The sequence below is a fragment of the Ciconia boyciana genome, chromosome 27, assembly GCF_034638445.1.
Source record: "Ciconia boyciana chromosome 27, ASM3463844v1, whole genome shotgun sequence".
Classification (NCBI taxonomy): Eukaryota; Metazoa; Chordata; class Aves; order Ciconiiformes; family Ciconiidae; genus Ciconia; species Ciconia boyciana.
In genome coordinates, this window is record NC_132960.1 from 2,645,048 (window position 1) to 2,666,819 (window position 21,772).

The 21,772-nt window shown below is 48.6% G+C and overlaps 2 protein-coding genes across 2 annotated transcripts; both read left to right on the plus strand.

Moving 5' to 3' along the window:
* The first annotated feature begins 3,809 nt into the window (after positions 1–3,809).
* On the plus strand, positions 3,810–8,747 carry LOC140644382 (keratin, type II cytoskeletal cochleal-like). Its single transcript, XM_072847179.1, has 9 exons — positions 3,810–4,472; positions 5,292–5,512; positions 6,105–6,165; positions 6,689–6,784; positions 6,908–7,072; positions 7,203–7,328; positions 7,661–7,881; positions 7,998–8,032; positions 8,266–8,747. The coding sequence occupies exons 1-9, from the start codon at positions 3,810–3,812 to the stop codon at positions 8,745–8,747; spliced, it is 2,070 nt and encodes a 689-aa protein (XP_072703280.1).
* A 4,978-nt stretch (positions 8,748–13,725) lies between these two features.
* LOC140644381 (keratin, type II cytoskeletal cochleal-like) lies at positions 13,726–21,099 on the plus strand. The gene is made up of 9 exons (XM_072847178.1): positions 13,726–14,584; positions 15,193–15,407; positions 17,140–17,200; positions 17,713–17,808; positions 18,107–18,271; positions 18,803–18,928; positions 19,411–19,631; positions 19,987–20,021; positions 20,147–21,099. Exons 1-9 carry the CDS (start codon positions 13,754–13,756, stop codon positions 20,425–20,427), a joined length of 2,031 nt encoding a protein of 676 aa, XP_072703279.1. The 5' UTR covers positions 13,726–13,753; the 3' UTR covers positions 20,428–21,099.
* The last annotated feature ends 673 nt before the right edge of the window (positions 21,100–21,772 follow it).

Below are 21,772 nucleotides of genomic sequence, written 5' to 3' on the forward strand. Positions count from 1 at the left end.
GCATAATTCATGCTTTGCTTCACGGGTTTTATTTCCCTCCCTGACATCACAAAAGCATAGATATTTTCTCAAATATGAATCTCCAAATGGGTGGGGTTGGTAGCTCGCAAGAAGTGGAGTTTTAACAAAGTGTTTTTGAGACTTTGTCTGCTCTCCTTCCTGATGCACTTTTGCATACCTTTATTCCATCCAGAGATGAGTTTGGCCACAAGGAAGTCTGGAAACGCAGTGTAAACCAGGATATTTAACTGCTCGTGGGACGTGCAGCTCTCTTGGGATCTCTCGCACTGTTTGGGATCTCTGGAGGCAGAACAAAAAAGCAGCCAGGCCCTTGTTTAAAGAAATCGGTGAGAACCAGTTCAGGTAGTAACAAAAATAAAACAATCGCACACCCCACCCCTGAAACCCTCTCACAAGAGTAGGCTAATTTTAAAAGAAAGCAAGAGAAAAGTGTACCTTCCCAAAGTGCAGCATCAGGGCCTTTCTTCCTCAAACGCCCCACCTTCCGTAAAACACACGAACTCACACAAAGAGCAGAGCCTGTAGGATGTGCCTGGACGTCCCTCTCCAACATCCCCTGCAGGGAGGGGAAAACCCTCTCCCGCCATTTTAGGAGACCGGGATTTAGGTGAGATCAGGTTGCCCCCTTCCTTTTCTCTGCGAGGGTCCCCAGTTTCCAAGGGATGGTGACCCACTGAAAGGTCTCTATAACATGGCTGGGAAGGGCTTGCCACAGTAGCACTCATCACAGCTGGATGCACAGCTGGATGCCGGGAAAACCAGCCAGCCCTGCCGGCTTCTTCCCTCCCACGGCTCGCCTGGGCGCAGTCAAAAGCCCCTGAGACAACTTCGCTCTGAATTGCCCTTTGGAGAAATCTGTCTCTCCTCACCCAGTCGGGAAGCAGCACAGGGTGTGGGCAGGTTAATTTACCCCATGAAAGGTACACCAAGGACCGGGTGTTGTAATTCATTCCCCGACGTCCAACTTTCCTAGACTTTACTGCTGACTCACAGCTTGTCTGCTCCAGCCTCTCCATGGCTGGAGGATGAGTTCAACCATTCTGCCAGGCTCTGTCCACGCCGGCATGACAGTGGTGAACCCACCACTGGTTCCCGCTGGTTGAGCATCTGCCTCTGCTTCTCTCCCAGCACAGAGGCTGTGCCGAGCGTGGTGGATTCAGGCTCCCCATGTCTGCAGTGCTTTTCTTAATGGAAAGCAATATGGTTTATTGGATGTGATCAGCAGGTAGTAGATCACTAATTAGTTTTTAATAAATGACATGCCTTAACAACACCATCCAGGCTGGGGGGTGGTGAAATCCAAATGGATCAGCCCTTGCCGAGAAAGCAAAACCCACCCACCTAAAAGAGGATTTTTTTCTAAAGGTTATCTTCATCTTTTCTGTCTCAACGCATACAACTTGGACTTCATCTCATTTGTATGTAAATAACAAGCAGAAACACCCAAACCCAAACAAGAAGCTCCCATTGCCCCAACAGCTCATAATTTATGTTGATCTCCTCCCTGCAAAACAATACCTGCACACCAATAACCAGTCGGCTCCCCAGGGTACCAAAGCAGCCCAGCAGCTCTTGCATTTCTGGGAGAATACCTTTAATCATCCCTGCCCTTCTCAACCCCCAAGTATTGCAAAACCCATGTTTTCTGCTGCCTACTTGAAAACGTTCATGTAGATCAGGCTATTTTGGAGAAAAAAGGCAGGGAGCAAGTTTTTTGGGGCAGTTGGGGGCCAAAACCTGCTCAGTGTCACTCCGGACATGTCCCTTTGCAGATTGACAGAGCCTAGTAGAGTTGATCCAAATTGACAGATGCAAAAAGCCACATCTGCCTCTGGGTATGGAGCCCACAAACCCCAGCTCCTCTGCACAATAAACCAGGCCAGTAAAGAAATGGTGCATTTTTCACCGAGCCCTTGCATCGCTCACATACCTTGTGGACAGTGGGCTGAAGGAAGAAGAGTGTGGGAGCCTAAAATGACAATTCCCTCTTTCTTGTTGGCAGCCCCACCTTTAATCCCATTATATTAATTCAGCTCTAATATCTGATCCGAACCCGTTTGTCAGCTTCAGGACTATCTGCCTTTACTGGGGTCAAGAAAGCATGAAGACAATCTCATTTTCCCATCGCACCTGGGCTTTGAATTTCATGCAAATAATCAAGGCAGTAGATGTTCATGAATTTCAGGTGACATCCCAGGCAGATTCAGCCCAAGATTTTCCAAAGAGAAGCAAGCCAACCTGTACCAACCGGGAATTTCGCACTGCAATGGGAAAGTCTATTTGAGTGACCCAACTCTCCCGGTTTGACCCAGCCTGGCAGCATTTCTCCAAGGATAATCAGATATTTGGTCTGCTGTATTTGGTAGAATATGAAGCACATGCTTAATTTTTCTTCCAGAGATGCCAGTGGGATTTTTAGCTTGTACTTAATGGTTTTGTAGCACTGAGGCACATGAATGTATTTCAAAGGGCATGTAGAGTCCTGTGCTGCAAATATGTTTAAGCTCCAGTCATGCACACAGCACGGGCAATGCCACCAGGACAGCAACATGCTGAAAACGAACTGAGTTCTTAAATACAAAGAATAAAATACTCTAAACATTGCCATTCCACAAAGTCCAAGATGCCAGAAAATGTCACCACACCCTATTGAATTTGCTCTTTTTCCCAAGGACTCCAGGAAGTAAAATAATGAGAATTTGTGGGAGTATTTTTCATGCTGGTTAAATCTTTCCTTTTGGCAACATTTTGAACGGGAAGGTTCAAAGGTCTGTAAAAGAAATCACAGCTGTAAAGAGCTAGAAAGTCAAGACTGATTACATCTTAATGTTAGCATGCAAATAATACAGTTCCGCAAAGTGTTTTTCAGAAAACCTGCCTCTTTCATTGAAATCCTTTTTAGATCAAGATGAAAATGTATTGATCGCATCGTAAGTTGGCTGGAGACATTGCAATGGCAACCTCTGGGTGGGATGGAGTTGTCCTCTGGAGGTGCCAATATCTCTAGAAAGGAAGCCTAGGAAACCTGCTATAGACTAAATACCTAATCCTAAATGGCCAAAATTTGAGGTGACATTTACATATAGTGTCTCAGAGGAAAATCATGGATCAGGATCTCTTTGTGCTAGGTACCGAGTCAGCTCAAAAAGACAGTCTCTGCCTGACTAATGAGAACAGGCAGACTGGATAAATTAGAGCCCTGAATGAGACGTCAGGCTTCATGAACATCACACCCGCACTTTGCCTTCAGGCAAAGAAGCCCCATGAAAATTTTATGTTCAGATTTAGCCATTTTAGTCTCACTGCCTTTCACTCAAGTTAATTCAGAGGACTCTCCACGAAGCTCTGTACTGATCTACTGCATCTTATAAGTAGCATAGGGGTACCTGGGTAGCCATTCCTCTTTTTCACTCCTTTCTGTTTCTTTTCTTTTGCTTCACAGCAAGGGAATAAAATAATACATCTCTGCAAGCATACAGAGGCTTTGCACTAAGGCTGAGCTCTCCTTGCCAAAAATCAGGGAGTTAGATAACTGTTCTAGCTGAGCAGATTCACACCAGCTCCAATAGGTGTGTTTGAGTGCAATCAGTATTTAACAAGTTTCATACGACAGCTGGCTGCCTGGCACGTCAAAACCATGAAGGCACTAAATTGATCACTGGACTTCCATGCAACCAAGCCCAGATCCCCAGAGGGATAAAAAGGGCATCCCACACTCCCTTCCATCAGAGAGCCACACTCTCTGTTTGCTGCTTCTCGCCAGTGCCGGGCTGTTATCTCCTGCTGCAATGAACCGGCAAACTTCCAGCATGAGAGCGGGCGGTGGCGGCAGATCTTACAGCACTGCCTCAGCTATTATTCCAAGCGGCAACAGGGCTGGCTTTAGTTCGATGTCTGTGGCACGACCTGGAGGAGGTGGAGGTGGTTTTGGAAGGCTCATTGGAGGAGGTGGCGGTGGTGGTGGCGGTTTTGGCAGCAGGAGCCTCTACAGCCTTGGTGGTAGCAAGAGGATATCCATCGGTGTTGGAAGCAGCTTCCGAGCTGCTTTTGGGAGTGGAGCTGGCGGTGGCTCTGGCCTGGGAGGTGGCGGTGGTGGTGGCGGAGCTGGTGGCAGTCTTGGACTTGGTCTCGGTGGTGGAGGTGGTGGATATGGCTTTGGTGGAGGTGCTGGTGGGCTTGGCTTTGGTGGTGGACAGGGAGGTGGTGGAGGGTTTGGCTTTGGTGGAGTAGGGGGGCTGGGAGGATTCAGTGGAGGGCTGGGTGGTGGCAGGAACCCAGTGGGATTTGGTGGTGGCCCACCTGGAGTCGGTACAATCCAAGAAGTGACTGTCAATCAGAGTCTCCTGGCACCACTGAACCTGGAGATAGATCCAAACATCCATCAGGTGCGAAAAGATGAGAAGGAGCAAATCAAGACCCTCAACAACAAGTTTGCTTCTTTCATTGACAAGGTGAGACTTCATCAAGTGCTGTGGAATCATGACAGAGAGGGAGTGAGACAGTCTTGTAGCTACAAAAATACAGCTTCATAGATCTACAGTCTATCACATATTTCCTATTTGCATGTCTTCATTAAAGTAATCAAAAAAGAACATTCTTCTAAACAGTTACAAGGCAGAAAACTAGACTAGAAACTAGTAATAAGAGGACTACATCCAGGTTTTGTGCCTGAGAAATAAGATATATTAGCTCAAATGGAGTAAGCCAGTTTCAGGTCCAGATCTAGCCACTTAACCCAGCTCTCTCTGTGGGGAACCACAGCAGACGTGTTAGTCCTTATTGCTTTATTGCCCGCAAGCTGAAGTCCTTTTCATATTGACTCAACTTAAGTCCTTCCTTGGCTTTGGGTAAATATGTAGTGTATATGAGCAAAAGGAAAGGCAATTAAGTACTTGTCTTTTAACCTGTAGTACTCAGATCTTAGCTTTAATGAAGGAAGATAAATATCTCTTACAAAGAAAGAAAAACCAAAGGATGTTAAAGAAAGCAAGTGATGAAAGAGCTGAACCCACATTTTCTAATGATTGCTCATTGGCTTGCTAAATTAAATTGTCTCTAAACAGAACTGTCCACGGAGGGCAGATTTGCTTAGCTACTGGATGGGCTAACATAGCCCTAGATAATCTGGAGGGTATTCACAGCTGGATTTAATACTCTTGGTTTGGGATTTCCTTGGTTTGTGCTATGCATCAGTGCCAGTTACTGATTATTGGCCATCAGCGTGCTCACAGGTATCTTCTGCTAAGCCTCTTCTGCTTCCCAATGCTCAGGTTCGCTTCCTGGAGCAGCAGAACAAGGTGCTGGAGACCAAATGGACCCTCCTGCAGGACCAGGGTCAAAAAACCAACTCAGGCAAAAACAACCTGGACCCCCTGTTTGAGGCTTACATCAACAACTTGAAACGGCAGCTGGCCAGCCTGCTCAACGAGAGAGGCCGCATGGACGGGGAGCTGAAGAACATGCAAGACCTCGTTGAGGATTTCAAGAACAAGTGAGTGCCTGTTAGTGGCACATCCAGGCACCCTGGGGTGAAATGGGATGCAAATGGTTCAGCTTAGCATTAGGCAGTAGTATTAATCTCACTTAAATTTAGCTTTCTGAAAGTCAAACATTTAGCCTGAGATATTCATCAAACTTTCTACAGGAAAGGGAAAAAAAACGTATCTCCACTCTGTGCTCTAGCCCGTAATATGGTACCTAACTAATCTCCCTCTAATATACCACTCCTGTGAGGTATCTCTCCCTGCAGAACCCCTGCCTTCCTCGACAGCAGCAGAAAGGTGGTCCATCGACATTTTTCCAATCAGAAAACACAGGTTCAGCCAGGACACAACAACTTGTCATGACACTTGCAAAGGAAAATAATCTAAAAAAGCTGTACCCTCCTTGTTCCACCTGCATTATGTTGAAATGTCATTTCAACCTTTTGAGAAATGGGATTGTCACAAATCAGACCCGGGCATTTTCCAGGATGTTGATTTGGAAACGCCATACCCAGCCCAGATAAACCTTGCAGTCCTACCTGTACAACTGTCCTGCTTACCAAGGTATGATCCAGCATGTCTTCCCCTTTATCCCTGCAGATACGAAGAGGAAATCAACCGACGCACAGCAGCGGAGAATGAATTTGTGCTGCTGAAGAAGGTGGGTGAGACAGGAGATGTTACAGATGCTGAGCTAACCCTAACCATTGCACAGGCTGCTAGAGTCCTACAGGATGAGTGATCTCATGGAGCTGCCTCCTCATCCTTTAAAAGCTGTCATTCGGATTGTGGTTTTGGGGGAAAGGAATGGAGGGGGTTGGAGGATGGAAGTGAATTCTTGTCCCACTCCTGTCCCACAACATACACACATGGTTGCCTGGGCAAAACAGACCATGTAGAATCAAAGATGGTCAGCAGTGCTGGGAACCCCAGGTACCAAGGCCAAATGGCCTGCACCCCTCTCCTTATCCACTAACAAAGTTACACCCAGCACTCCTTTTGGCCAAGAGATGTCCTTTTGGTGCTCTTTCCAGGCACATGTGCCAAGCACAGCTTCTCCAGCTAGGCAGCACCACTGCAGCAGTGAAAGGGACAAGCCTCATCTTCAGGCTTGGCCACTTCTTGACTGAGCTAAAGAAGAGGTACCAGGTGCTGTAGGTGTCCCCATGGTTGCTCTTTTCCAGGATGTGGATGCTGCTTACATGAACAAGGTGGAGCTGGAGGCCAAGGTGGATGCCCTGACTGATGAACTCAGTTTCCTCCGAGCCCTCTATGATGCGGTACAGACACCCTCCTCCCCTGATTTCTGTCCTGTTGTCACCCCCTGGACAGCGACTGCCATCATTCATGGCATTTGAAAAGGTAAGTGCAGCTGGCCCGGGATCCTGTGTGCTTCCTTGCAGGAGCTGGCTCAGCTCAGTGCACAAGTGTCCGACACTGCTGTCATTCTGTCAATGGACAACAACCGGGACCTGGACCTCAGCAGCATCATAGCTGAAGTCAAAGCTCAGTATGAAGACATTGCTAACAGGAGCCGGGCTGAGGCGGAGGCTTGGTACCAAACCAAGGTGAACAGACCCATAGATGCCATGGATGCATTTCTGGGGAAAATTACTGCTGTCCCTATATGAGGCTGTTTGAGCCACATCTTGTCCACCTGGACATCTCAGATGGTTTACTCTTCCTTCTGAATCTCAGTTTGAGGAACTGCAGGCCGCGGCTGGGAAGCATGGGGATGACCTGCGCAACACAAAGGGGGAAATCTCTGAGCTCAACCGGCTGATCCAGAGGATCCGGTCAGAGATAGAGAACACGAGGAACCAGGTAGTAATGGCAAAAGGAGCCCGTGGAGCCACATTCTGTGGTCCCTTAGCACCACAGCTCTGCTTTGCTGATCGGGGACTTCAGTAGCCACAGAGTGTGATGTACCTCATTAAACGTGTTGAATTCCCTCCTGAAAAGGGTACCATGCTGTAACACGTACTAAATTTAACTTGCCAGGCTGGCATTTAAACTCCAGCAATGTTAGCTATGGGTGAATGACCTCACTCATAACTTTTTTCATTAACACCCCAACCAGAATTGTTTTCTTCCTTGGGTGACTCTTACCCAAAAAGAAAAGCAGCATTTAGGAGTCCCAATCCCTCCTCTTGCAGTGTGCCACCCTGCAGACAGCCATTGGAGACTCCGAGGAGCGTGGGGAGCTGGCCCTCAAAGATGCCAAGGCAAAGATGATTGACCTGGAAGATGCCCTGCAGAAAGCCAAAGCTGATATGGCTCGGCAGCTCCGCGAGTACCAGGAGCTCATGAACGTCAAGCTGGCCCTGGACATTGAGATAGCGACCTACAGGAAGCTGCTGGAGGGCGAGGAGAGCAGGTGGGAGCAAAATGCCTGTGGGAATAACAGCGACTATCGCTTTGCCCCTGCCAGCAGTTGGTCCCCCTACCTGTCTCCATTTTGCTCTAACCTCCCCTTTACCTGCCCTCCAACAGGCTGAGCGGAGAGGGACTCAACCCCATCAGCTACTGTAAGTACCACAGTGCTTGTCTTGCTTTGGGCCCGCTGGGAGCAGAGGCTGTGAGAAACCTTGGGAAAAGGGAGGTTTTGCCCAATATAAGGTTTTCAGAGCCTACCACCAGCATTAGCGGCTTGCACAGGGTTGGGTTTAAGTCCTGTAGGTCCAGGTCCTGATGACGGTGCTTTCTGGAACTGGGTGATTGCCAAGCAGACGTCCAACCCTCTGGTCGTTTTTTCTTCCAGCTGTCATCAGCTCCAGCTCTGGCATAGCTGGTGGAGCTGGGTTAGGAGGAGGATTTGGTGGACCAAGCCTAAGCGGAGGAGGTGGCGGAAGCGGTTTTGGTCTTGGAGGAGGCGGCGGAAGCGGTTTTGGTCTTGGAGGAGGCGGCGGAAGCGGTTTTGGTCTTGGAGGAGGCGGCGGAAGCGGTTTTGGTCTTGGAGGAGGCGGCAGCGGTGGAGGCTACAGCTTTGGAAGTGGAGGAGGACTTGGACTCGGGGGTGGTGGTGGTCTTGGAGGTGGATTTGGAGGAGGCAGTGGTCTCGGCACTGCAAGCCGTCTTGGCTACGGAGGAGGTGTTGGCAGTGGTCTGAGCACTGGTGGAGGGAATTTCAGCTCTGGAAGTGCAAAAGGCACCAACTCAGGTGTGAAAATCGTCTCCAAAACCTCCTCCAGCAAAAAGAGCATAAAAAGCCAAAGCCTGAAGAATGCTACACAGACCGAGTAAAACCAACACCAGACCCTCTCCAAAACCATCGCTCCCACATTGCTCCTGCATTACTCCTGTATCGCTCCTGCATACCACCATCCCCTCCACCCACCTCTGTCCTGGCTCCTCGCACCGTAGTTCTTCAGCATTTGGATCACAGTTCAAGAAAAGCAGCAGAGCACGTGCTAACCCGATCTCTCAAAGTACCTGAAAAAGGATTAAAAGGAAAACACGGGCCTAATTGATTTTCTGAATGGGGAATTGGGTTTTTTTTTTGTTTGCTTTTAATGAGGCTGAGCAGCTTGTTTGTAATTGTGGCTAGCTGTAAGCTAGCTGTGTCTGGCTATAAGACCTATCAAATAGCAGTGAAGATGCAGTAACATGGGTTTTTAGCTCAGTTCTGGCCCACAGAAGCCCAGGGATGGGCTGGGAACTTGGCTTCAGTCCAGCCTGCTTTGTCTTCACTGCTGGGATGAACCAAACTTGCTCCTTCAAGTTAAGCAACTCATCTTTATCAGAGATGTGGGTTATTTTTCTGCTATGTAGAAATACCCCAGGAGGTTGCTGAAAGATCCCAGGCAGTAGTTTGCAAGCGTGGGGCCCCTCTTAAAATATCCCTTATTATGGGAGCACAGAGCCCGTTAGGAGTCACTTCTGAGTCACTCGAGTGCGATGGAAAATCCTTTTTTTCCCCACTCACAGCTGAGCTTCAAAAAACATATTTCTTCCAGATGTGCTGTGTGAAGTCAGGCACACGAGCCTGGCCAGGGGTTCAGAGCGTAATATTAGGAAAGCAATCTGAGATACCTCCATCTGGAAAGTTCCACCCACAGGGATGCGGATTCAACTTGCAACAAGCTTATCTAAAAGGCAGGCCAAACTACTCTCACATTGCTGTCCTTTCTCTTCTTAAATGAAAGTTTGCCCATAGTGGCACCTTACACATAATCTGGTGCGTGCATCTTGTCAGAGGAGCCACCAGTGACTGATCCAAAGCATGTGGAAAAGTATTCTTCTCTAAAGTATAGGATTTTTAAATTCTAAATAATAACTGAGGCAGAGAGTTCTTCAAAAGCAAGATCAGTGTTTGCAGTTAAATTGGGTTGCTGTCCTGTCTCATGCTAGGTTTTGTGGGAATGGCTTAAGTAACACCAAAATCACCCAACAGTCCAAGTCTCGCTGACTTTCCCCACTGTCTCGGTAGCAGCAGTCAAGGTAAAAGTCTGAGATAGGGAAAGTTGCACTGAAAAAAAGTGCCTGAAGGGCCATGTCCACACTGCTCCTGGGGGTATTTCAGCATCTCCTCTGTGTGTGGGTTTCTCTGCCAAAAGAAAGACATTTGGGAAACTGAAAAGTGCAGGCAGGTTTCAGCCCAGCACATGGAAAATGAGGCAATCAGGAGCAGGAGCCCAAAGGCACACCAGTGCCCAAACTCTACTTTCCCCTTTCTGATGGAATTTACCCCTCTAGCCTTCCACCTCGTCTTTTTATTTTTGTGAACACACCATTAAAAAAGAAAATTGCAGCTTTTTATACTTCAATGATAGTGATATGATGCTGTGTTTTCCTCCCTCTCTCTTTTTGGAACGTGTCCAATAAAACTGGATTGTAATTTATTTGTTCCTACATCTTTTTATTCTAAAACAGAACCAGTAGCATGAAATACTCACAACCTTCAGCAGAGTGAGCTGGAGGGGGCTTTTGCTTTACTTTGGGGGAAAAGTTTCAAAATTCTGATAAAATTATAATGAAAAGTTTGAAATCAGTTGTCGCAAAACAAATTGAAGAATTGGAGAAAAGAGGAAGAGGAGGAGGGTGGGGGTTTATCCATTAAGTGACCAAAAAAAAAAAAATCATGGTTCATTTCTTAATATGATTGGGGTTAATCCAAAAGCCTTTCTTCCACGGAAAGGAGGGTTTTGCACAGCTCTGCTAGCTTGGGCAAAACCCCAGTATTTAATTTTTGCTCTCTTAAAAAGACATAGCAAAGTGAAGCATATACAGGGCTCTGGGGGAGGATTTTATCAGGGTAATCTAGATTGAGGATGGGTTTCAGTGAGCTGGAGCAGAGCAACTCACCAATGCAGGTATTTTGGTCAGCCGTCATTGCAAAAGGAGAATAAAATAGGGGGGAAAATCGCCTCAGACAAACACTCACACCTTATTGCATTTCAAAGAGTCAGACTCTTCGCTCTTCCCTGACCTCTCAACATCCTTTACATAACTCAGCGCAGCAAATGGGAAAGAGCAAGCAAGTACACGCCAGCCCAGCGGGTTTCCAGCAGACGCTCACAACTGCTTCAGCAAAACCTCACTGAAACCCAGATGCACCGAAACACGGGAGCATCAAATCTCCCTTCACCCAGAAAATCAAAGGAGCCGCAGTAAGAAAGACCAAAGTCCAGGGACAAAACCCAACTCTTCGGTCCCTGCTGTCACAGAGGATGTTGCAGACAGGCCAAAAATTAGTGAAGGTTAAAAATAAACTCTGAGTCACCTCGATTTCTGTACTTGCCTGTGTGAACGCCGAATTACACAGCACGGGTGTGAGGAATTAATACAGCTAACCTTAACTAACCTTACAAGTTTTGAATGTCTTTCTTCCAGCCTGCGCTGAAAAACAAGCAAATAACAGAGTCCAAAAGCGGTGCTCACAGGCAGCTGAGCTCCTGCAAACATCGCAGCTGGCCCCGTTCCTCCTCCCTTTGCTCTGCATCCCCAGCCCACCCGGCACCCCCAGCGGGGCCCTCACCCTCCGGGCAACCCCTCTGCAGCAAATCCTGCCTCCCAAATTGACATCCTCCCTGCAGGCAACCTTCCCATCTGCGGGGGCAAACAGCCCACCTGCGACCCAGAGCAGCTTCAGGAGGACAGTGCACGTGCGTGACAGAAGCCAAGCAAGGAAACTGTGTGGGACTGAGAGATACTACAAGAATTTTCCTTGTTTTGGTGCCTAAACAATAATTTGATTTACTCTTCCAAATCCTTTGTAATATTCCACTTAATTACCGTTGTCTGCAGCAACAGGCTTTCCTAGAAGAGCTGGGGAGGTAATGACTGTCTTCAACATGAATCCTTTCTCTTTGCTTTAATTAAAACATTTGCAGCCTGTGCTCTGGTTCCCAGGTGTGACTTTGCATAGCTCTTTGGAAGTCAAAGGCAGGCTCCCTGCCTGGCCCCCATCCACAGGATCCAGCACACATGTGCCAATTCACATCTGCAGGCTTAGGAAAGCAAATCTCCATACATCTGCCATGCTTGTAATAGAATTTATTTATTTTCAATATCAGCATAACCCCAGTGGTGTTATTATTTAGATTACCTGCCACTGTGCATCACCTGTGAAATGGGGGTTTGTTGCTTCTGGATGTGTGAGCGTGGGTGCAGTTTTCCCTGCGAAACTGCGTTTCCAGCACCCAGGAGGTTCCCACGTCTCCACTCCCGAGGCGAGAGCACCCCCTTGCTACCGCCCAGCCGTCTCCCTTTCAGCGGAAGGGTGCCTTGCAACAGCCCGTCCAAGGATCGGCTTTCCGATAGCTCGCCCGAAGGCGCTGCGGGTGCTGGTGACTCATGCTATTGGCAATAAGCAGTGACAGGAGTGCTTGCAGGAGATGATAGTTGTGAGCACTGGCTTTTTCTGATTGCAATGAGAAAAAAAAAAACCACCAAAAAACAAAACAAAACCAAACTCCCCTTCTGCTCAGGTTCCTTCAAGTTCCCAGACAGAGAAAACGGCAGTTGGAAACACGTCAACAGAAACAAGCTATGAGATGCAGCAGATACCCTTAAGCTGCTCATTTTGGATTAAGCTCCTGTACTTATTGCTCACGTAGCCGATTTCGAGAATCTTTGTGATTTAGCTGCTCGGGGTTTCATCGCTCTGCCTTGCACTATTATTTTGTCTGACATATAACAGGAGCGAGGTGGGCAGTGCTCACAGCCCAAGGATGTGGCTGGGCAGAGTCCAGTTTGCAGACGTATTTTGTGTGGGAGGGAGGGGATATCTTCTCTTGTAACCTGTGTCTAGCTCTTCGTGGACACAAGAGAAGAGATCCCCAGCTCTCCTGCCTTTACACCGTCCTAAAGCACAACCCAGCCTCACCGGGAGGACTGAAGCTACTGGGCAAGGGTTCAGCTGAGAGCCCAAGATCAAGAGGCAAAGGCTATTTTAGAAAAATCTTCCTCAGGGGCTGAATGATCTCAGCAAAGTGAAGGAGGGGGTGGGAGAGAGCTGGAAGAAAAGCGGGTGAATTCCCCTTCACAGAACATCTTGGCGAGCCAGCAATAATGAGGAAACTGCTGGTTAAATACAGGGGGTGGAAAAGAAGTGATAAAAATACCACTTCACAGGGAGCTTTTGAACCCTGAGCCTGACAAGGAGATTCAAAAGAAGAGCAATCATTTCAAGCATCTTTTTAATAACTATTTTATAAGTCTCGTAGTACCCTTTAATGTAACTTGAAGTTATTTTGGAAAAGGGATTTACTTGCTGCCTTTGAAAGCCATGCTACCTAATTTCTCAGTTTCCCCTGCAGTGAGGGGAGATGATTTTTTTGGTAAGATCCCAGAAAATACAACCACAAGACAACTTCCACTCAGCTATTCTCTGCAAGCCCCTGATCGTTTAGATCCCTTTTCTGAAAAAAATCAAAAGAGCTGCACCGATAAGTAGAACCACCTTCAGCCCCACCTTTCCCAAGCCAATAACAGGACATACACGTCCAGTCCCACAGCTGGCAGCCTCAGAAAAGCCCCTATTTATGCTGCCCTTTTTGCTGTGCAACATTTTAAACCCTAAACTTCACTTTGCAAAAGCTTCAGCGAAAGGAACCTTACTCAGAGTGAGCCCTTGGCTCGCCTAAGGAAAACCGGCTCCCAGGGTCTTGGGAGAATCGTGTTGCATCCTGCTCCTGAGCACAGATCTCAGTGAGTCGTCCCGTTCAATTCTAATTTCATGACTCAGAGCAGCAGGCTTTGGTAGAGGGGGGAGCTCCCTCACTCCGTTACTTTCTTGCCTGCAAACAATGCATTTTTCAGCGCCTCGCTGTAGCCTAGGTGTGTTTGACAAGGCAAGTTGCTGCAAGGCACGTCAAGTTCTGAATTCTCATGCCAAGTTTTCCAAGCAGATAAAAGAGGACGCTCCCAAGCTCTCCCATCACAGGGGTTTCTGTCTCCATTGCCCTCTGCTCTTTTCCTGCTGCGCAGCTTTTATTCACCAGCCTTTTTTTTTTTCCCCTCTCCTGCTCTTTGCATTTCCAATTGAACAAGCCACCATGAGTCGGATCTCTTTCAGACCATCTACTGGAGGGGGCATGAGGGGCTTTAGCTCAGGCTCTGCTATCGTAGGAGGTGGCGGTGGTACCAGAAGCAGTTTTAGCTCCGTCTCTGTCTCCAGAGTTGGAGGAGGAAGAGCCGGAGGTGGAGGAAGCTTCGGAGCTGGTGGTGGCTTTGGCAGCAGAAGTCTCTATAACCTAGGTGGAAGCAAAAGAATTTCCTACAGCTCAGTCGGTGGAGGTCTACGGAGTGGAGCCGGTGGTGGATACGGCTTTGGTGGAGGAGCTGGCTTTGGTCTTGGCTATGGTGGTGGAGCAGGTGCTGGTTTTGGCTTAGGAGCTGGTGGTGGTGGCGGCTATGGGCTGGGCAGTGGACTTGGGCTGGGAGGGCCCGGATTTGGTGGTCGAGGTGGTGCCGGGTTCCCTGTTTGCCCACCTGGTGGCATCCAAGAAGTGACTGTCAACCAGAGCCTCCTGGCACCCCTCAAGCTGGATATCGACCCGGAAATCCAGAAGGTGCGAACACAGGAGCGGGAGCAGATCAAGACCCTCAACAACAAATTTGCCTCCTTCATCGACAAGGTGAGAGTTTGGTCTTAAACATCAACCATGCATATTATCAGTTGCCTTGGGAAAGAACAACAGGAAGAAACTCCCTTTGGATTTGGGGGCTTACCTGAACTAATCCCAGCCGACAAACAGTGTGGCTTTGGCCGAAAACTAAGAACTGTCTTATGTTTCCTCTTTGCAAGGATGAGTTTTTCAGCACCTTATTTTATTGAAAAAGTAAATCCCCCTCCTCCCTGTGAAAAACATCCCAAGGGCTGGATGGATCTTCTACTGGTTGTAAAATGGGAAAGCTCTACACATCTCAATGGGATAACACCAACTTAAACCAGTAAGGTGGGCTGAGCATCCTGTTGGGGGAGAAACACCTACATTTGCAAATATGTGTGTTTAGCCTGCTTAATAGTTCTTGAAAAATCTCGCTAAACATCTTAGCTGCTTTTGATACTTTCGAGAATCCAGTGCCCTAAATTAGGAAGATCTGAATAATTTCTCCCCAAATGTCCCAGCATCTCTTGACCTTTTCTTTCTGTGTTGAATGATCCCTCCTTTTCCTGGCAGTGGTTTTTTTTGTGTGTTGTTCACATGGGCTTCAGCATGTGCCTGTTCTTGTCTCTCCCCAGGTGCGCTTTTTGGAGCAGCAGAACAAAGTGCTGGAGACCAAGTGGAGCCTCCTGCAAGAGCAGGGTAACACAGTCACCAGGAAATCCCTTGAGCCCCTTTTTGAAGCCTACATCAACAACCTCAGACGGCAGCTAGACAGTCTTATGGGAGAGAGGGGACGGTTGGACTCTGAACTGAGGAACATGCAGGACATGGTGGAAGACTTTAAGAACAAGTAAGAAATCATGCTCTCTAGCATAGATGATTAACAGATGGGAAAATCAGGATAGGCGGTTCATGCTTGCTGGTGCACACCTTGTGTTTGCACTGGGTTCCTCTTCCAGTTTGCAAAAAGAACATATAAAAGCAAAAATTAATCTCAGAATTACCTCTAGTTATGTCAGATTTCTTACGTGCAGGATCAGCATTTAGCACAGAATTCAGGCACCCGTGGGAAGCTGCTCCGGTGTAACAGAGGTCACAGTCTGATGCCTTGTGTCTCCCAAAACAATACACCCGGAGACAGAAAAATGCGTAACTCATGAGTATAATGGACATGCAAAAAGGGAATGAAACATAGCCATAAACTGCCAGATCCAAAATCCCTCATTTCTCTTTTTGCAAAGGAAATCCCAGCCCTTCCAGAGGGCTCCAGGCGACCCGCGTGCGCTCAGCCTCTCTCAGCTCCGATCACGTGAAAGATGCTCAGCTATTTTCTCTGACCGTTGCCAAAGAAAACAATTCTCTGGGGCGCAATTAATCCCATCCTGAGATAAGGTGTCCAGCGGAGGTGGGATGAATCATTTTAAAGACATGCCAGTCGGTGTCTGCTGACTATAAGGGACATTCAGGTGGTTTTTTTAGGCGAGGCTGTTTATCTTTAGTTGGCTGTAGCCTGGTGAGAACAATCTCTCCCTTATTCAACCAGATCTGGCCAAGTGCAAATTTGAGAAAAACACCCTGGAGGCCTGAAATATGTTTATATTAGATAGTTAAGCATGTGAAGAGACAGATTTTTTTGGGGGGGGACAGGGAGATGGCACTTACAGCTGAGAGGACGGGCTGACATAGCTTCTGGTATGTTGTATTTGGGTGCATTTCAGGTCTTGATATGTATTATAGGCTTTTAGAAATATTGATCAGACCAAAAATGACAAATGACATTGTCTGGATTTTGGAGCTACTGCCTGCGAAAGAGAACACATTTTATTTCAAGTCTAGAGTTGGTTCCCAGTCCACTGGCTAATTTCCACTTCTCCCCATGTCCGCTCGGAGATCCATTTGCAGGGATACCTCTGCCAATATTAGTTAGAGGACTGGCACGAACCTGCCTTTAAAATCCAGGTCTTTGCCTCAACAGCCTACATGTTTTGTCTACTTTCTAACGAAGCCCTGCCCTGATTATCTGATGAAAGGATGTTGCTCAGAGCCATAAAAAGTTCCACAGAAACATAGTCGGAGGCATAATGATCTGCTCTTGCACAACCACGGCTAAAGAATCACAGACTTTTTTTAATTAAATGCTGCAGCGGGTTATTCGGAGCCATTAACATTATTATAATATCAAATATCAACTTGTTACATTATTATATATTTGTAGGTATTGCAATGCACCTTCATTGAAAGCCTTTTGCATAACTTTGCTTTGGGCAAAGGTCACCAAGAATACCTCCTCCTACTTCCTACTGAAACGGGCTCTGATCCTGCACACATTTATGTATGAGCTTGACTTTAAGAGCAGTGATTAAAATCTATTAATTTTAGCTGGGACTACTCACACCAGGGAGTCTTCTAGGCTCAGAGTCAGTAATCATTTGCTCTGCTCTGGACTGTAAACAGGTGGGAGTAAGGAATACATCGGAGAGCCACAACTAATGATTTGGGACTGGAGTGGTCCCATCTCCGCTTCCCATGCTGGCTTTGCTCTTCTTTTCCACCAAAACCCTCTCACTCTTTTATCCTAACAGATATGAAGATGAGATCAACCGGCGCACTGGTGCAGAGAACGAGTTCGTGGTCCTCAAGAAGGTGAGTGAAGTGGGAGTTATGGCACAGACAACGAAATTAACTCAGCATGCACAGAGCTCAAGCAAAGCTGATGGGAGCTGGGGTCCTCCAACCTCGTGGTTGGGTCAGGCTATGATGTTGGCACATCTAGGAGTAAGCATGGGCTGGGCCCTCCTGAGGCCACGAATGGGCATAACCTTCTCCGTGCCAATGGAGCTGCCCTGTTTTCTCAAGATAGCTCCTCTGGTTGCAGTTGCAAACCATCCGGCCTCTTGTGGCTCAGTTCAACTCTGTCTTGGGTCACATCCCCATGAGTCAGAGCTTTGCCTTCTGCCCAGAAACCTGGTTCTAGCTCACAATAAATGTCCAATATTAGATTTAAAAAAAAACCAACAAACCAAACCTTGATCATAGCAATATAAAAACAAGCCTAAAGAATAACAGACCTGGAAGCAGAGGGATGGTCCCACTGGTGTCCTGAAGCCCCTTTGGCTTGTGGTTTCATCAGAAGTCTTTGGTTTTCTTTTCTTTAGGACGTCGATGGTGCTTACATGAACAAGGTCGAGCTGCAGGCCAAAGCAGATGCACTGGCAGATGAAATTAACTTCCTGAGAGCTCTCTACGAAGCGGTAAGCAGTCAGCTCTCCCCACGATAGCACCCTCCACAGCTCCCTGCTGTACAGCTCTCCATGCCCCGGAGCTCCAGCCACCATGCTCAGTGCTGTACAGCAGTAAAAGAGAAGGTAGTCACTGCCTTTTTGAAATTATAGTGCAGGCATACAATAAAAAAGGGTAGATAGTTAACGACAGAGCAGGGGGAAATGCAAGGAGATGGCTTGGTGGATAAGGTTCACAAGCCACCTCTTGCCTGCATGGTTTCCACCCCAGATACCAGACCATTAACTTAATTTTTTGCATATTCTGCAGGAATTGTCTCAGATGCAGCAGCAAGTATCCGACACCTCTGTGGTGCTGTCCATGGACAACAACCGTAACTTAGACCTCAACAGCATCATTGCAGAGGTCAAAGCACAGTACGAGGACATCGCCAACCGGAGCCGGGCTGAGGCCGAGGCTTGGTACCAAAACAAGGTGGGTAACCAAAATGACAGACTGATTTCTGCGATTCACATGGCATCACCCTAGCTGATGGGAGGCAGGAAGAATTACAGCGTTACACCAGAGATTAATTAATTTTCTATGTGTGTTGCAATAGTCTCTTGCATACAGATCCCCAGTGTTCGCTTGTGGACTGCTACTCTTGACCAGCCCTATATTCCTTGTGGTGAAACCAAGGGACAAGATGCTTAAATGCCTTGACCCTGGGCTCACAAGGAGTCACTGGTAGATCTGGCCTTAGACACAGAGCACTCCTCTTTCTCTTCCAGGTTCTTAACAGTAGGTGACAAGCCACAGATGCTCTGTGCAATGCAACAGCTGCTGCCTTAGCATATATTGATAACTAAGGGCAAATGCTGTTATTCCATGAGCAGGTTGCTCAGAGGAATGTTGTCCCGCACCCTTAACCTGCAACCAGACCTGCGCTTTGTGCCCTGAAGTCCCCTCACCCTTCCCTGAGCCCCGTCGTGCCTAACCAGCGCTCTCCTCCTTTCTACATATCAGTATGAGGAACTCCAGGTCTCCGCTGGGCGGCACGGTGACGACCTGCGTAACACCAAGATAGAAATTTCGGAGATCAACCGAGTAGTCCAGAGGCTGCGGAACGAGATCGAGAGCGTGAAGAAACAGGTAGGAGGGGATGCTCCTGCAGAGCAGCTGCTGCATGGTTGAGGGCAGGTAGGAAGTGATGGTGGCCAGGCACAGCAGGAAGAGCCAGCTCCTGGCGTTGGAGCAGGGCTGGAAGGCCAGGCTTCCTCCCCTGCAGTAAAGAGGGCATGGCCATCTCTGTCTCTGCCCACCAGAGAAGGTCCCTCAGTGCAAGGATGTGCTGTGATAGCCGCTTTCTTGCTGGGGAAGCAAGTTGTTAGCTACTAAGCCACCCCAGAAAAGGTGCGTAGCAAAGCAAAGAGATGTAGATATCTCTCCTTTTCTTGGGGGACAGGATTATGGCCGCAGCTCCCCAGTTACCCACCCTATGGCACCTTCCCAATGGCCCATCAGGAGCTCTCAGTGCCGTGCTGGGAGCCAGTACCTACAATACCACAGCAATACTCAGAAGAGCAGTTTGGGGTAGCCCAAGTTAAACAACTGTCTGTTTCCCTTGCTTTTAGTGTGCCAACCTCCAAGCAGCCATTGCTGAAGCAGAGGAGCGCGGGGAGCTGGCCCTCAAGGATGCCAAGGCCAAACTGGCCGAGCTGGAGGATGCTCTGCAGAAGGCTAAGGCCGACCTGGCCCGGCAGCTCCGTGAGTACCAGGAGCTCATGAACGTCAAGCTGGCCCTGGACATCGAGATCGCGACCTACAGGAAGCTGCTGGAGGGAGAGGAGAGCAGGTGAGGACAAGCACATGGACCTGTTGTATGCTGCTCTTCAGAGCAGGGCGCATCTCCTTGGGCTCAAAGAGACAGCTCACCCCAACGGGCTGGAGCACCAAGATGTAAAACAAGGGCAAAGAGAGGGATACTTTAAATGGCGAGCTTTCTAGGAAAAGGTGAGTTTCTGCAGCTCTTGGAATCTGATGCACTAAGAAAAACGAGCAGTATCACCTTTCATGTGTGATGCAGACATACCCCACCACAGGATAGTCCCTACTGAAGGCCACAAAAGTCTAATTAGATGGCCCCAGTGGCTAATGTTGTATCTTGTCTGTGCTTTGGCATTATCACTTACTTTCCCCTTTCCCGACAGGCTTGCCGGAGAGGGAGTCGGAGCTGTGAGCGTCTGTAAGTATCTCCCCCCCCCTTCCACCCCTGCTCGCTCCCCCCTCCGCTGCAGGGGTGGTGCAGTTCCCCCCACCTTGGGCAGACAGCAGGACCCTAAAGCGGGTGTGCACCGTGTCTCTCTGCAGCCGTGGTCAGCAGCTCGAGTGGGATGGGCTACGGCGGCGGCGGCAGCTGCCTGGGCATGGGTGGAGGTCTCGGCATGGGAGGCGGTGGCGGCAGCTACAGCATGAGCAGCACCAGCGGCAGCGGCGGCTTCGGAGGCGGGAGCGGAGGGTTCAGTGGGGGGCTCAGCTACGGCGGAGGCAGCACCTTCAGCTCCGGGAGCGGCCGAGGCATCAGCTCCAGCACAGGAGGCAGCGTGAGGATCGTTTCCAAGACCACCACTAGCAAAAAGACCATCAGATAAGGATGGCAAGCACGGGGCCCCCCGCACGGCTGACAACGTGTTTCCTGCCTTCTGAAAGCAAGTGCTGCCCTACAAAATCAATGGTGTAAATAGCTGTGCTAGACCCTCTCTTTCCTCCGTCCTTCACCCTCCACCTTTGGGGCAGCGGGGGGAGACCAGGACCCCACCGCGAGAAGCTGGAGCACCTTTGGCTAAAGCATAGGTTGTAACAGGTCACTGACAGGGCTTTGGAGAGCCGTCGTGGACGCCGGTGGTGGCCCTCTTTCAGCACAGTCCTTGCTCTTCCCTTGTTCCCCCGTGGAGTCACGCATTTAAAGCTAAGTGGAAGCACTTTGCTGAACGGGGACAGCTGCGCTTGGCCATGCACATTTGTTTCATTCGTCCTAAAATGAGGGTGACAGCCTTGTGAAACCACAGTCCTGGGTCCTCAGCAACGAAAATAGCTCCAAGATGCCCTAAAAGCCTCTGCCATGTGTTACAACCTCCAAATGTTTTGTCTGCAAGTAAAGATTTTTCCAGCCCCTTCTGTTTTCTCAGGCACCTGTGGGAAAGGTTATTGCTTTCTGTGTATATGAATTGCCACACTGATTTCTAACTCCTTGTTCTCATGGCTACAGCCTCTTCACTTTCAGACCTACCTTACCGTATGGTCCAATAAAGAGCATTTGTCATTTTTAAAATTTGCTGCTTTTTGGCTTTTCTTCTCCGCTGATCTGGGTACGGATGCGTGCTGCGCCCCAGCTGCAGTGGGGACTCTCTGTAGGCAGTTTATGAGAAAGGACCATTGTCTTGAGGAAAAAAACCTCAGTTTTAGGACTCAGGCTCTGGCGTGGCTCTGGGACAGGCTGGGGAGCGTGGAAAGAAGGGTGGGATGGATGGATAACTGAGGCACGGGGAGGAAAAGCTGTCTCAGGCCTAAGCCAAAAGCTGGATGAATCCCACTGCAGTGATTAACCGCAAAGCTGCCCTTTCTGCCCATCTCTGCAGGAGCAAGAAAGGGCAGGGGAGTGGGAAAAGGAAGGTGACTGCCAAAGGTTTAGCTGGGATTCATGAGTTAGTACATGTGGGGCATGGCTCAGCCCAGCCGCTACTTAACAGTGCAAACAGGAGGAAATCTTATGGCAGAGGAGCCCAGCTCTGGCATCAGCACCGCAGCAAGGACACAGCGAGAACGGCATCAACAGGGAGGGGAATGGAGCAGCCAAACATCGCCCTAAGCAGAAAGAGCACTTGGAGGGAGGGCAGCACTAGCAAAGAGGGGTGGACACAGGGCAAAGCGCCCAATATCTGCACATGCAGTGTTTGCACATCAAGATTTCCCTAGCACACGCAAATACTTCACTAA